General features: G+C 36.7%; 1 protein-coding gene across 3 annotated transcripts in view; it reads left to right on the top strand.

Moving 5' to 3' along the window:
- Positions 1-15,541, top strand: part of SRBD1 (S1 RNA binding domain 1) — a 126,583-nt gene extending 111,042 nt beyond the window's left edge. For all 3 annotated transcript variants that reach the window (XM_030944535.1, XM_030944532.1, XM_030944534.1), the window contains exons 21-23: positions 857-1,009; positions 11,401-11,585; positions 13,888-15,541. In XM_030944535.1, coding sequence (XP_030800395.1) covers positions 857-1,009; positions 11,401-11,585; positions 13,888-14,177 — 628 coding nt within the window. In that variant the 3' untranslated portion in view covers positions 14,178-15,541. The remainder of the gene's footprint in view (positions 1-856; positions 1,010-11,400; positions 11,586-13,887) is intronic.
- The last annotated feature ends 316 nt before the right edge of the window (positions 15,542-15,857 follow it).

Below are 15,857 nucleotides of genomic sequence, written 5' to 3'. Positions count from 1 at the left end.
GGAAGGTGTACAGATTGGTTGCCCATCTGGCAGGGAGGCATAGGCTGCAAGCCAAATGGTGCTCGCTGTAAGCACCAGAAGACCAAAGAAATTGCTTCCAAAGCTCTCTATGATTGATAGGTCTTACCTTGTACAGATCTGTTCTAGGTTCTGTAGTTTATGCTTCAATACAACCAATAAAAAAAAGGTTGATGGCTTTTTCCCTGCCCCCCAAACATTCACTGGTGAAATGTGAACATTGTTTTGAGGATTTTTTAACCTTCCTGGAACACAATTCTGATGTTAGTCACGTTCCGTAAAACTTGGGAACACTGTATAACCTGAGAAATGGGTTTTAAGGCCAAAGTAAAGATCTAACACCGCTGTCTCCACAGCACTTCTTGTGAGTCCAGGTGACATAACCAGAGGCTTTTGGAATTAACTTTGATGTTTGATTTTTATCCTTTCTAATCACTTGGATGACTTTAGATTGCTGTATGAAATAATTTTTGTGCCTTTTACATGAAATTTAACAAATAGTGGTTATTTTAAAAATTGATATGGAAAGAGGAAAATATGTTTTCATTTCTGCCAGCAGTTGATGAGTGGAGCCCAAAATGCCACTGCTAGTTTCAGGTCCTTCAATGCATTCTCTTTTGTCCTCCAAAAGCAGGAACCACTTGTGGTTTAGGAAGAAAAACTAAGAGGCGTGAAAGGAGCATTTGCAGTAGGTGTAATTTTGATGCCTTTAAGGTGTCCTGATAATTTTTTTTTTTGTTTGAGGACTCCAGGGAAAAAAATATATTGGTTTTGTGTGTGGACACTGACCAGTATCATCTTCATTGAAAATGACATGTCCATTTTTGATTTCTGGCAGTAATAAGAAAAATGAACTTGGAAGTCATGCACTTCTGACTAAAGCAGGTGCGCTGGGTAAAAAGAAGAGTAAACTAACATCATGTGCCTCACAACAACCCAATCCTTTGGACCAAACTTGCATTCATCCAGAGTCTTACAATATTGCAATGAGGTAAGTGCTGGGAAAGCTTTTGAACCACTGACACCATCAATTTTTAAAATGAAAGTACTGATTTTTCTGACAACAGCCTGCTCAGTCTTTTGTGACAGAGATATTTATATTGCTTTGAAGCTTTCACCCCTGTCTTCAAAAAGAAGGTATGCTTCAGATACATGTGAGCATGTGTCATTACTTTGGGCCTTTAAAATTAAATGTTGATATTGCAAGATCTAATTAAGATGTAGATATACGTTATCAAATAACACTAACAGTATGATTGTTTTACTAAGTGACTAAAAGAAGAGAATGGTTTTTGTGTATGTCAGAAAAAAGTAATTAGGAATCCATGTGTGTCTCTGAAATACTGCTATAAGCTGTGATCTTTTCTGTCAGCACCCCTGGTTGAAATTGGACTCTGCTTTTCAGAAAACATCTCCTACCATAAATGGGCACATATTTATTTTTCAACTGAATTTTACTCAACAGGTTCTTTTTTTAAAAAGTACTGGAGCTAATTTCACTAGTAGCCAGTTGCTTTGAGGCTCGTATGATTTCTGTTGAGAATATTATGCCTGGACGTACAAACTTATGCTTCCTGTTTTATAAACAAAGCCCTCTTTAAACTTCAAAGAGAGATGCAGAATTTCTGACTTCACAAAGCTTGACTTTCTTACCTAAAAAGTCATATAGGACATTGCATTTTTAGGACATTTTCCCTTCTGTGTGTACTCTGTTCTCTCTTCCTATCCATAGGTCTCCATGTCTTCCTTCTGCTAGGCATGCAGTGAACTTTTGTTTCCATCCTCTCCCTGCCACAGTTGATTCTTCTTTGTGCCTGATTCTAGGACCCACTGTCCAGTTTCCTGGTAGAGTCTATTGCAGTTGTGCAGTGTGTAGATAACTTTGGTTTCTCCTTTTCCATCCCTTTTTTCCTTATGCATCAACATTTGTTGCACAGTCCCTGCCCTGTGTAGCTGTGGGAAAAAAACATCATTAAAGAGCCTCATCTTAAAGATCTCTTGTTTGGTAGGTGGTTTTTAGGGTGTACAGGTGTTGGTCACCTTAACTGAACATGACTCACTGCAAGTCAGTCAATGTGAAAAACAAAAATGAATTGGTTATTCAAAAATAATTTTGATTTTCAATGTTGAATTTAATTCAATTTAAATTTCAAGTATTTGGATTTTAGTTTTTATCTTTCCAGCCCTGGTACACTAATAACATTGTTAGTAAAGTGTCACAATGCTACCTACCAGCCTTGCTTAAAGCCTGATGTGGACAGACTGCATTAGAGAGCAGAGAAGTACATGCAGTTAATGGTGGAATACTACAGTAATTTCCCTACATACAATATTTTCACAAGGGTTGGTCAGAAAATAAAGAATTGTAGCTTTGTTTCCAAAGCAGCACAGATGACTTTTATATATGAAGTGGTGAGTGGGATTATTACTGCATAGGGTAGAACAGATATTCACATACAGCTGAAATTGTATCATTTTGGTAGGTATCACAGATCATATAATTGTGGTTTGAAATTTGACTGGGAACCCATCACTAGCACTATTTAACAAATAACAGAATAAAAGAATTAATGAGCATGATTTTTAAATCTCAGCCAAGACAGTGGTTTGAGTCCTAGGCTTGTGCATGTTTCAGTGAGGGGGCTGGCACCTATTGCACAGCCAGCGCTGCTTAGAAGGTGCCTTTGTTGAGTCTTAAAATGTGCACAGCTTCAGACTCAGATTGCTTCTAAGCCAGTGCAGGAGTGTTACATGGCTGAAGACCAGTGTTAATCTATCTCATCATCTCTCTTTGGATAATGAAAGTATTTTACAGCAGATTTCCAGCAGTGCTATTTTCTATTCCCTGTTGCTCACCAAACACTTTGTCGTCCTAGACAGAATTTTCAGATGAAGTATTTAGGTCGACATCCATCTATGACATCCAAATATATGTCATAGATATTGTACCATACAGGACTTTGTTGTGGGGGTTTTTTTTTGTTTGTTTGTTTTCAATGCAAAAGAATATAAGTTGATGACAAAGCAAATATAAAACAGCAATTACAATATCTGCTAATGAAACACCAAAACTAATAAGCATAGCATCTCTCTCTGTACTGTTTTATCAGTCTTTTCTTCATCCTTTTGGCTTTCTCTGTTGCTTTTTTATATTTTAGTACCTCTACACATAGTATGATAGGGGGTAAAAAAAGTCTCCAAGTGCTTTCTGTGAATGTACTTTATGGACAACAGTATTTGTATTTTTCTCTTGTTTCCTTGAAAGTGTGTTAAAAATGAAGGTGATAACTTTCATGGTATAGATTGTATGACTGTGCAGCAATTCAATATCACAAAATGGTGTGGGGAAGGGGTCAAATATCTTTAATGTTTTTTCATGGCAAATAACTGTTTTGAGAAAAGAAAATACAGCTCTGCAGCAAACTGACAAAAGCCAAGATGTGTAGTAATAAAAATTGACACTGGTGACATAAGGGCTAAATATAAACCAGACATCCTCCCCTCAAGCAACTAATGCTATAATTTAGCAATGATTATATATTTAAAATTACTTTTCAAAAAAAGCATATAAGCTCCTAAGTTTCTCAGAACTTATGAAAACAGGTTTCCAAACCTTTTTTCCTCCCTGAGTATGAATTAGGAAAAAATTTACTAGGAATTCAGACTGCCTGGAGGATTCAGTCCAAAGCTTATCAGGGCTGTTGGCGAGTTTTGCTGACAGGCAGTGGATGGGACTGGGCTTGTAATTCCCTTTTGCTGAGCCTACGTTCATGAGAAAGCTTTTGAGAGCCTGAAGATCAAATAATGTTCATGGTGTTGATTGGAGGTGTCTTATGGAAACTGGCCAATATCTGAAATTCTTTCTAGAATGCTAGAATTAAACTAGTTTAAAACCTAATTGATAATTCTTAGAACTTAAAATGCATGAGAAAAATTGAAACTGTTAGATGTAGGTTAGAATTAGTATTTAATAATAAAGTTTTTAAAATAATACATCCTTAAGAGTTCTGTGGCTCTAGTGCTCTGAGTATTTATTCTTTTTCTGAGCTTACACTGAACTGTCAGGGAGTGTGTCAAGTTCACAGGTGGATCTGTGTTGCCAAAGGGCAGAATTGTCTTGAATATGACCAGATTTGATCAAAAATCCAGTATTACGTACCTCTTACCACAAAAATTAAAATGTATGGAATAACTGCTACATAAGTTAATCATAAAGGCTTCCTCATGCAATGCCTACCACATCTTGATATAGAAAGTAGTTTCTGAAAGTTTTATTGGATTAAAAGTTTTCATGGAAAATTGCATTTATTTTTAAATTAAATAAGATGGTGATTTTTATCCACTGCTTATAGCCAAATTACCCAAAGGCAGCAGTCTACATTGCAGATTTATGACATGCAAAATTATCAGGTTTTAAAACAATGTTTTTGAGGGATAGAAATTTACCAAAATTTGAAACCACTAATTTTCTTTTTCAGGACTATTTTGTAGCTTGAAAAGCCAATCCATTAAAGAAAAATATGGTTAAAAGAATTACTCCCAAGTGATGGCTTTGGTTGCCAAACTTCAGGCTGGAGCCAATTTTTAGGGCTGATTTAGAAAAATAAAGGGTTTTTATAATGGAAACACTGATGTAATCTTTACTACAGTGGCACAAATGGTGCTGGTATGATTGATTTATGACATTTAAGCATCTTAACTTAAAATCTCTACAATTTCTGTAAAATAATTGGAAAATATCCTGCTAGTGATTTAACACACTCTGCAGAAGACCAAAGCATTTTTGTTCATGGTTTCCACACTATCAAACCTTGGCTTTGTCGTGTGCAGTGATCAAGCTTACAAACACCTCTAAATATTATGATTTGGAATTTCTAAAAAGCTAAATAAAAACCTCAAAACTTTATAGACAACCCATTTTCCTGCAAAACAGAACCATGTTTTAAGTTTTTGAAAAGTCTATATGTGAAAACCAGTTTATAGTGGCAGAATCTTCTACATACAATTAATACAATATGTAGAGCATATCCAATTTCTTGGTATGTGTTGTTAAAAATTGGTAGGAAAACCAAGGAAACATTTAGGAAGTCTCCAGAAGTTACAACCAGGTTATGCTTATAAACCAAAATGTTGGAAAGAAAATGCAGTGTTTTTCCTTTGTTCTATCAGTCTGCTGGGTGCAGTTGGTTTCATGTGACTGAATTTTAAAATTTGCTGACTTTTTTATTTAAATCTCATTAAAATGCTTTTTGCAAAAGGTTGGCACTCAGAATGTGTATTTGCTGCTCACAGATTGCAGCATCTGGCAGACAGGTTGTATTTTAGCCTGACCTAGAAATACAAATTTTTGCCAATGTAAAAGATCTAAAGCTGTGGCTTGGAATAACAGAGGTGAGGATCTTCCTTGGCTAATTCCCCAGGTTTAGGACCTTGCCTGGTAGAGGCCAGTCCTGCTTACTGTGGTTGGTTGTGCCTTAAGAGAAGTTTTTGACATACTGGGCAGAGTCACTTGGAGTGAAGATTCATGTCTTGCCATACTCTGTGTCTTGATAGTGGTGCTTGATATCTTCAGCAGGAATTCAAACTCCCAGGGGAATTCAGCAAGAGGTTTGTGTTGATAACAGTTTATATTCCATTATAGGCCAATCAGTCAAATTTCAAATATCCCTGGTGTTTCTTTACTCTGAATGGGTGGATGTAACAGCTGACCCACAGTATCTCATTTGCTGTCCTGGTAAGCTGCATTTGATGGCTTTGAAGGCAAGTCCTGGCACATAAGAAAATGTGGAAGAAAAACTGTTGATGAGGCCACTAAAAGAAAGAGATTTTCCTCTTCTGCCCTTTATGCAACTGGAATCTTGTCCTTTGATAGCATTTCCAGCTCGCTGGCAGGCTGGCTTGTCTCTGTCCAGATCCCCTAGTTTTCCTGGAACAACTGAGGCAATGCTTAAGGGGAATAGAAATCAGGGATGGAATTATTACTTAGTATGGTATTTGAGCAATGAAAATTATTTATTGTGTTTTATTTAATAATGCAGTATACATGTGAATATTTTTACAGAGGATAGGAGTTGTTACTGTGGTAGGAGGCCTTTCCTTACAAAGACAACAGAAATACCTTTTGTCCACTTAAATGAGACTGTACTTGCATGTACACACATATGTGGGTATTCAAGTTATTTAATGTGCAGACTAATACTTTAAAAAGTCTTACATTTGGGGGCTTTTAAAGAGAAACTTTAAAGAGGTAAACTCAGTCCATTAATGAAACTTTATGACTATTTCCAATAGCCAATGTACAGCCCTAATTACAGAGAACACTCGCAGAATTGTGGCCATTAACTAGTATAAATAGCTGTTCATATTAATCACTTTAAAAGGCCAATTCATTCACAGGTTTTACTACTGACTTAGCTGGATTTTTAGAGGCCATATTTTTGTAAGTTATCTTGTCAGTAAACAGAAGACCAGAAAAAGCTTTCACTGCCAATTGCTATCCAATAAAGACATTTTAAAACTTTAATGTGTTGTAAAATACAGTTAACAAGAATGATTAGAAGAACTTAGAAATAATGGAGAAATATGCTCCATTTATGCTGTAAATACTAGACCCATAAATCAAATGGTATTTTTAATTTGTTGGAATTTTTGGGACTTACATAACTTCCCACTGGTTGCATTTAGAAAAAAATATTGGGCAAAACCCTTACAAGCCTTTTTAATGGAATTTTCTCCTTTAAGTGTAGTATACTAGCACTTTGTGGATAACTAATCATGTTTCACTATTTTGTATCTCGGGTTGCACTCCAGTTACGTGATACATCAGTAGTGATGAGAGCAGCCAACAGCAGCGTGACTAACGGTATGGGGGTAGAGTGGCTGTGCTGCAGTGGAACTGTGTCTGAATTTCTTCTCTCATTTAGAAACTCATTGTTTCTTAAAATTTGTAAGTTGAAAATGTCATAGACTGAGTGCTTTTGCATGCAGTCAAATAATCCACATTATTAATCATTTATGCGTTTTAAGAAAAACATACTGATTAGACAGCTTTGTCTGGCTGAACCACATAAGTAGGTTTAGATATATTTGAATCTTTAGCTCGCTGTGTCCAGCAGTGAATTACAGAAAGTAATGCACTAATACCGTTTGATGCATAGTCTTCATCAGTAATCAAAAATTGAGGATCCGTATCACTGGTGGGAACAAGAGCAGTCAACATCTGCGTTAGACAAATACTGCTTTTGCACTTCCAAACATTACTAAAACATAAATGTCTGCATAATTTAAGTTTGTTACTGTCATAAATGTACATTTTACCTAACAAAGTGCATGCTAATGCAGAGTTGTTTTGTTTTCAGAGTGATTATGCTGCTTTGCCATTAATTCATGTGTGTACTGTGACAAGATGTAATGGCGTATCATGTTGCTTTAATGTAATGAATCCAGTACTCCCAGCTCTTAAGTCATGTTGCTGGAAATGATTACATAAAACAGAAATGACTGTGACTAAAGCCCTTGCAAAGCTTTAGAACTCCTGCACATTTAAGAAGCTTTCCAAGGGGTGGTTAGAGTAACTTCTTAAAAATTTACTGTAGGCTTCCCTTGGTAAAATTTTTACTCTTTTCTGACTCTTTTTTGCATTCCAGTGAAATTTACATTATCTTTTAAGCATTGCAAAGGTTGTGCTATAATTTTGTGCAGATGTGTATGTTAAGTGAACATGATGTGCTTATTTGTTACATTTATGCTACTTTTCTTTCTTTCTTTATCTGGATAAGATGGATGAAATTATGTATTAAATAAAAACATCAGTCATTTATCCATGACCATTCTCTGCAGGTCCTGTAAGACTGCACAGAGATTACTTTTAAAATGAAGGTGATTGCAAAGGTTTCTGAGTATTCTCTAAATCTCAAAACCATAAAACTCAAAATTCTAAACTGTTTAAATTTCACCCTGTTCTTCCTAAGACTCTGGCAACTCTTGATCTCAGTTGATGCACCTTGAGCAGGAAGTTCACCATTCATTCATATACTCAGCATTTGAACAAGCAAGGATAATATGTCTTAGAAGAATGACCTCACTTCAGAAAAAAAATCTCATCTTCCACATTTCTGTTAACTTGTCTTTAGGTTTTGTCTTTCTAGTAGATAAACATAGCACTTGAGCTACTGCAATGTATTATTTATTTCATATATGTAGCCAGGCAAATACTTTAAAGACTTTCATTTCTGCACAGATCATTCATGTTCTTATGTTCTGCAGCTGGAGCTGTTGTTTACAAATTGTGTGAGTGAGATATTTTAAGGATTGTAGTGAGATCGTTTAACATTAAGATCAGAATATTTAAATTAAGGGAACCTCTTTTTTCCCCCCATAGTTGTATCTGAGTGTTACTACCAACTACATCTGTCTTTTTTTTTTCCTGACCTAGAAATACCTCGTGGAGGAAGTTGTTGTGTTGCTTTTTTAATAAGGAGAAAATTAATTTTTTTCTTAGCAATGACATTTAAAAATAGAAATTATCAATATAATGTACCACTGTTCAGTCAGAGAGTTGTGCTTTTTTTTAATTGTTTTATTTTTTTAGTCCAAGTGCCCTCAGGCTATGTTCATTTGAATAAAAATGATACATTAAATATGTAATTAGATTGAACAGTATTTCTAAAACTAACTACATCTGCAATCACTAAGTTACTTTAATTTGGAAATACTTTAATACATGGATTTTACCGAAGCCTGTTCTAAAATGGTGACAATTTCCAAAATACAAATAATACTGTTTCTTATCCAGAGTATTTCTTCTCTGCATATGTGTGTGCTGGGCTTTGTTACAGTACTCTGTTTTGCCTGTGATATATAACCATAATTCTGAAACATTCTTAACAAAATGCCTGATTTTTAGAGCATTAAAATTCTGTAGAAGTTGGTGGGATTTCTCACGTACTTAGACTTGGGCACATGTATAAGCATCGTCTTCAGGTGGAGCCAAAATTTTCCTGTGAGCAGTAACCACAATAATAACTTATTTACACAATTGTAATTAATACCATAGGACACAAACATACTGCCCTTGCCTAGACAAGGAATCCTTTTTCATTTCAGATAAATGCTTTGGGATGTCCTGAAGGAGGTGAGGAAGGAGCAGGGGGCAAAACACCTTTAGTGACTTGTGCTTGAAGGCTCAGGCACTTGGATTGTGTCCTGTTTGGTTTTCTTTCCAGCCATGTGCATATAACACCATTCATTCTGATTGCGTTATCCACACATGTGACATCTTTGTATGTAACAGGGCTTTTTTAAATACACACTGGTGGCTGCTTTGTGTGGTTGCACTTCTCAGTGGTGAAACCCACCCCGTGATCAATTTACAAAGTCAATGTGCTTCTGCGAAATCCTAATGGTGAGAAAATGTTACTTGGACATACTCAAGCTGAGTTTCCATTTGAAGTGAAATAAAGCCAAGTACGTGAATGTCAGCAAACTTGTTTATAGGGGTGGGTGGTAAAGCATACATTATTTAGAAGGTTGAGTCATGAGGCTGGTCGGGTTTGTCATGTTACATCTGGCACGTCAGTCAAAGCAGGGACAGCTGCCGCCTGTCACTAGTGCTTTGGTGGGGCATTGTCCAGTGTTAGCAGCCAGCAGCCCCCAGCAGTCTGGGGAGGAGCACTTCACCTGGGCCTGGGCTCATTTTCAGCACTATCATTGCAACCACTTTTGGGCTCCTTTCCAAAAGAGGTGGTTTCATTTCACAGAACATCTGATATTTTTCATATCTGTTATTAGAAAAAGTATTTGAATAATAGTGGTGAGGTTTGTTAGTTTACAGAAAAAAAATGCCCTTGATATTATAGAACATTTTGCATCTGTTTTGCTGTATGCTTTGCTTCCAAACCACCTTAAACTACTTTAAAAAATGATGTTAAAAGTCAATATGCAGTCAAAGCAAAATTCTGTAAGTATGGAGAACACCACCATCCATGGTGTCCTTATTAATTTTCATCATACATTGCCACATGAAAGTTTTGTATGCACTAAAAAAATTAGTGAAAATTATATTTATCACTACCAAGTCCAAATCCCTGTGTTTGAGCCACCAGTACACTTAAATCACTATGCTTGTACTTGAATTCAGTAAAGTGCAAGTTCTTACAGCCAGTTGTAACAGATGTCCCCCTTTAGCAAAATTAATGGACATTTTTAAGTGAAGCTTTGCCTTTATGCTCAAAGATGAATTTTGTGTTTTACTGAAAGTCAGATATTGCTTTAATTATGTCTCTTCCATTTATATTTTGTCAAAAATAAATTCAGTTTTGTGTTTCAATCCATATAAGTTCCTATTGCTCACCACCTGAAATAATTTCAGTTGGTTCCTTGTGTTAAAAAGAGGAAATAACAAAACAAAAAATATTCTGTGTCTCCTGACAAAAGAAATACTGGCCTCAGATTTTTGATAGAAATGCATCCCCTGCATGTATTTTGGCAGGGGAAAGGAGGTTGAGTGGCAGGGGAAAGGAGGTTGAGTACCAGGGGCTTTTGCTTTATTATAGAGCTGGAATGTCTTCCAACAAGTTCAGGGCATGAACCTGCTGGTCAGCTCTTCTTTTGAGACTTGTAGTTTACACTTGTGAAGCAGGATAAGGAGAGGAAACAGGAATCTCTTAGGAATTTGGAAGGAATGTTTCATCAGACTCTGGAGGACAGGAACAATAATTCTACCTGCCTGCTGTGGTGGAGAACATGCAAAAAAATATTGTGCTTCCTGCCAACAATAGCGGGTATGATAAAGCAGAGTAGATGACGCTCATTCATGATGAGATGCACATCATGGAAGAGATCACACATCAGGAAAAGCTAATCGTTCTGAATCATGAAGTTCACAGACAAGAGAAGTGTTTCATGCCAAGTTTTTCTTAAGTTGGGTTAAAGATTCTTAAATTAATATTTTGAGTATTCATCGTTGCTTTACTAAATTGCCATTCATTCTAATTTGAACAAGTGTGACAATTACAATAACATTGTTACAGAACTCTCACTGATTTTTAGGGAACTTTCATGGTAAAACACATCTTTTGGTTATAAGGAAATTCAGTTTTATTGTGAGATGAAGTAATTGGTCTGAGAAGAGATTTTAATTGCATTTTATTCTTTTGCATCTAATTTTGCAATCTGTTCCAGAAGATACGCATATACAGATGGACTCTAAGTTTCCACTTATGTGTCAGATCAGTGATGAGTTGAGAGGACATGCACTTGAGAAACTGTTCATATAGTTTATCAGAAGTTTTGTTCATGCGTCAGTGAAAAAGTAATAGGGCAAAGGTTCAGTTTCCACTAAAGGATGTTACAAATGTTTCTGTCTTTGTTTCAACTTCCTAGGTTTTTATCTCTCATTGGAGGAAATGCAAATGACATAGGAAAACCAGATATGCAGCAAAAAGTAAATGTAGTGATTCAAAAGGAAGGACTGGAAGGCACAGCCAAAAGGCTCAATACCACTGTGCACACACTGCAGCTGATCATTGATGGACTCACTCAGCCTGAAGGCTATGACATCCGAACAGGTAAACCTCAGTTTGGAAAGTTGTAATCTGAGTTTGTTTGTTCTACATATCAGTTTTAAAACAGCACATTTTCTTCTTCTAAAGTCAGTAGTATATTTTCATGGACATGTAACTCCACTTTTTTTCTCAGTCAAGGTAAAGGCTATATCAGTCAGATGTTTCTTTTCAGTTTTGTAGGTAAGTGTGAATCCTGTCTTAAATCATGGCATTTTCAGCCATAGGAAGGGGAGTTGTATGGCTGTTAACAACTGAAATAATTTCAATATGTTGACTCTCTACTGGTTGAATCTGTGTTGGCTCTCCATCACAGAGGGGAATGCTGAGACCAAGGTGAAACAGTAGCAATAAAGTTTTGTGGAGCAGTAGTGTGTAGTTCCTCACTTTTATTGCCCTGGTTTCTGGGAGACCAGTGTAACTGAAGCGCATGGCTCATGACCTACCCTGGTTAAAGCCTGCAGTGGTACTGAACAGTTTGAGGTAGAGGAAAAGAAAGATGAAGTTAACCATCTGGGGATGTTGCTGTGTAATGGAAATTACAGCTGGATTCTCTTACAACAGCAGGAGATAAAGGTAGACAGCAAAGATGAAGGCTTGTAATAACAAATAATAAACCTATGCTTAAAAACCAGCCAAACTAACATTTCTGTCCCCCTTTTTTAGTTTATTAGTGGTTTCGGTGTTTATTTTTAAAATACTCCACACTAGTGATCTTGAAAATGTGTATTTTCTATGTCTCAATTAGTTCTGGTGATCTCACACCTAGATTATAGTAGGATAGACTATTAACATAGGAAGACATAAAACCAAAAAAGAGAATCTTCAATGGAAATATTCATATTCTTCTGATCTAGGACATTCAGTATTACTTTAGACAGACTGTGGTTGGAGAAGGCAGCCTAGTAGACTTAAGTGGCTGTATGGATTTCTCCATCATGAGTTCTTCCCATGGACCCCTTGCAGTTCTTCATGAACTGCTCCAGCATAGGTCCCTTCCATGGAGTGAAGTCCTTTAGAAACAGACTTTCATTGTTCCCTAATGAGGTCACAAGTCCTGCCAGAAAACCTGCTCTAGTGTGGGCTTGCCACAAGATCGCAGCCTTCTTTCAGGCATTTATCTGTTCTGGTGAAAGGCCCTCCATGAGCTGCAGGGGAATCTCAGCTCTGGCATCTGGAGCTCTTCCTCCTCCTTCCCTTGTTGTCCGCAGAGCTGTTTCTGTCTGCTCACTTCTCCCTCCTGGGCTGAAATTGCTGTTGCACAGGGAATTATTCTTTTTTTAAAGTATTTTATCCCAGAGGTGCTTACCACCATTGTTAATGGGCTTGACCTTGGACAGGAGTGGATCTATTGGACACAGGCAAAGCTGCAGATGCCACCACTCACAGTACCCCACACACACACACACCTACTGAAACATTGCCATGCAAAGCCAATGCAGATCCAGAGACTGATTAAATTCCAATGCATTTTAGCTATAAACTTGTTCAGGCTGAATTTTTTTTCTCAAAAGCAAACAGAGAAAAATTATTGCAATTCTGGTTTGGTGATGTTCCTTGTGGAAAATCTCAGTCCTTCTTATGTCTTGGAAAGGTCAAACAATGATAGGAAAATATTGAAAGAGAAGTTGTTGAGATGACTCAGAAGGGTTTTCTGTAGGGGCAGAAAACGGTAGGGAAATAATAGAGTTTTTAAAAAATCTATCTGTGTTCTTAAATACAGAATGTGAGCATTAATACCCCAGTATAATCCCTGCTTCTGATCGTGCCTGTGTGATTTTTCAAGTTGTCGGTGCAAAGCAGCACTGTGATGAAGTTCATGTGATGTCATGGTCCAGATGAGCAGCAAGCCTAAGAACAGTGCCTTGCTGACTTTCTTTTAGTATGTGATGAAACTGAGTATTTATCTTCCTGTGAATGCGTAGAAATTTCTATAGGAATAGAATTTCACGTATAGTTGATGTAGCTCGAGTCACCTCAAGTGTTTTCTCCCTAGATCTGAAAAAATTTAAAGAATCTTTCAGTCACTGCCTACTATACAACATGCTTCTGATCCCCTTATGATAGTTTACACAAATTACACAAAATTCAGTATACTTACTCAATAATCTAAGTCTTTTCAAGTGATTCACAAAATATAAGAAACAAGTTATCACAGGTGGGTCTTTATTTAAAAATGTACAGAAAGCAGTATTTGGGACCCAAGATCTACCTTGGGATGACTTATTAATTAGAAATTATCTGGAAACAACTCTTAGAAACCCCTTTTCTCCAGAGTCTTATTTGTGTTTCTTGTTTCCTGTAACAGATTTTGACAAACCTGACTTCAAGAGAAGCATAGTCTGCTTTGAAGACTTAAGTGTTGGTGCTATTTTGACTGGAAAAGTTGAAAATGCAACGCCATTTGGAGTTTTTGTTGATATTGGTGTGGGAAAAGCAGGTTTGATTCCAGTGCGAAACATAACAGAAGCAAAACTCTCTAAAGTGAAGAAGAGAAGAAGCCTGGGCCTAGGTCCTGGAGAAAGAGTGGAAGTTAAAGTGCTTAATGTTGATATTCCTCGCCTGAGGATAACACTGGATCTTATTCGTGTTTTATGAGAGGGGTTTCAGTAACTGAGCCATGACTTTAAAGGATAAGTAATGTCAGCAAGGTTATGGAGAGTCAGGCATTTAATGAATGTTGAACACATTTTGAAACCTTCAGCGCCTTGCTTTTTTTTTAATTTTAGTTTCACAGTTTTACCACATTTCTTGTATCCTTTCTGTTAATAATTGTTGGAAAAGTTTTTTGGATTACCTCCAAGCAACCTTGTTATTTTGTCTGCAGAGCAAATGAAGCTCCAGTGGGCTGTCAGACAGATCTCTTATCTGTTGTCTGTGCAAGATTTGCTGTCTTAATCTTCAGTTTGTACTGCACGAACAGATCAATCTATAGCTCCCCTCCCAAAAAACAGCCTTTCAGTTTGCCTGTTTTCTGGTTGACAGTCTAAAGGAGGGCTCCCAGTGGCAGAAAAAAAATGATCTTTTGATGTTAAGTGGTAATGATGTTGCATCAAAAGTAGACTGAGGAAAAAGCATCTGCTAAAACTATTGATGGTTTAGAAATAGTTATCTTTAATTTATTTGATGTCTGTTTACCTGTATTATATTTGTTTGTTCAGTTATCATGGATTAACACAGTTAGATGTACCTTGCAGTTTGACGATCTATGCTCAAAGGTGTCAAAAGACATTTGTGTTGTTCTATGCTTCTGCAAAATAAAAACATTTCTGTGCATCTTTTCTCGGTGTACTTGTTCTACAAGTAGTTTAACAGTCCTAGTTGTCTTTCATTCCAACACGTGCTTAATCACCAACACTTTGAATGCTCATTGTTTCCTGCTGGGAGTGCCCAGCGCAGGGGGTTTGTTTCTTCTAACTAGAGACTTCTTGGTTTTGTGGTATTTTGGTGGTGTTTCAAAGGATTCAACTCTTGAGCCAAGTTTGCAAAGGACAGGTATACTGGAAGATTAGTTTCTAGCAAGAGCAGATTATATATATATATATGTATATGTGTATATATGTACAGGGAGTTTACAGGTGTATATTACAGGGAATTTTGGTGTGTTGGGCATTTATTCCTTTGCAGTCATCCAGTTTGCCTATAAGTTGCCAGAAACTCTGGTCTGCAACAGATGAGCCCAAATACACTATAGCAAGTGTCAAAGATCTTCAATTATGAGGTTTCTAACTACAAATGTCCAAGTAGCTGCTGGCACAGGGTCTATGCATGAGTTAGGAAAAGGCTAGCATGGTTTGAGCTCCCAGCTCTGTGTTTTAGTTTTCAAAATGATGAGCCAGCTGTAGACAGTGTATTTTGGAGATTGAAAAATCATTTAGCAAATGAAAAAAAAAGAAGACAGATCTTACTAGCTTCAATGGATTTGTTCACTGAAGAAAAGACAACCATTTCTGTTATGTTAAAGTCAGCACAGCTTGGAATCATGTTTTGCAGGCCTTTTGAAGTTTTCTTGTAATATTTCTGCAAGTTATATTTTGTTGTTATGATATTAGAAACTGTAATACCATGTTACTGTCTTGGAAAACAGAGATGGAAAGCAAAGAAGTTGAAATTATTTGTTTTTCCTGCAGGTGATACATTCACTTACAGCAGTATGTCCATCAGTAGAATGATTTAAGTTGTGTTAAACTTTATATATGATCTCTGCAGTATCTAAGCACTTAGCAAATTAAGTGGATTTGCTTGGCCTTCTCTAAGGAGGAAATAAACTTGATTTCC

Source organism: Camarhynchus parvulus, chromosome 3, assembly GCF_901933205.1.
Source record: "Camarhynchus parvulus chromosome 3, STF_HiC, whole genome shotgun sequence".
Lineage (NCBI taxonomy): Eukaryota > Metazoa > Chordata > Aves > Passeriformes > Thraupidae > Camarhynchus > Camarhynchus parvulus.
This window is presented reverse-complemented; position numbering and strand designations above follow the sequence as displayed.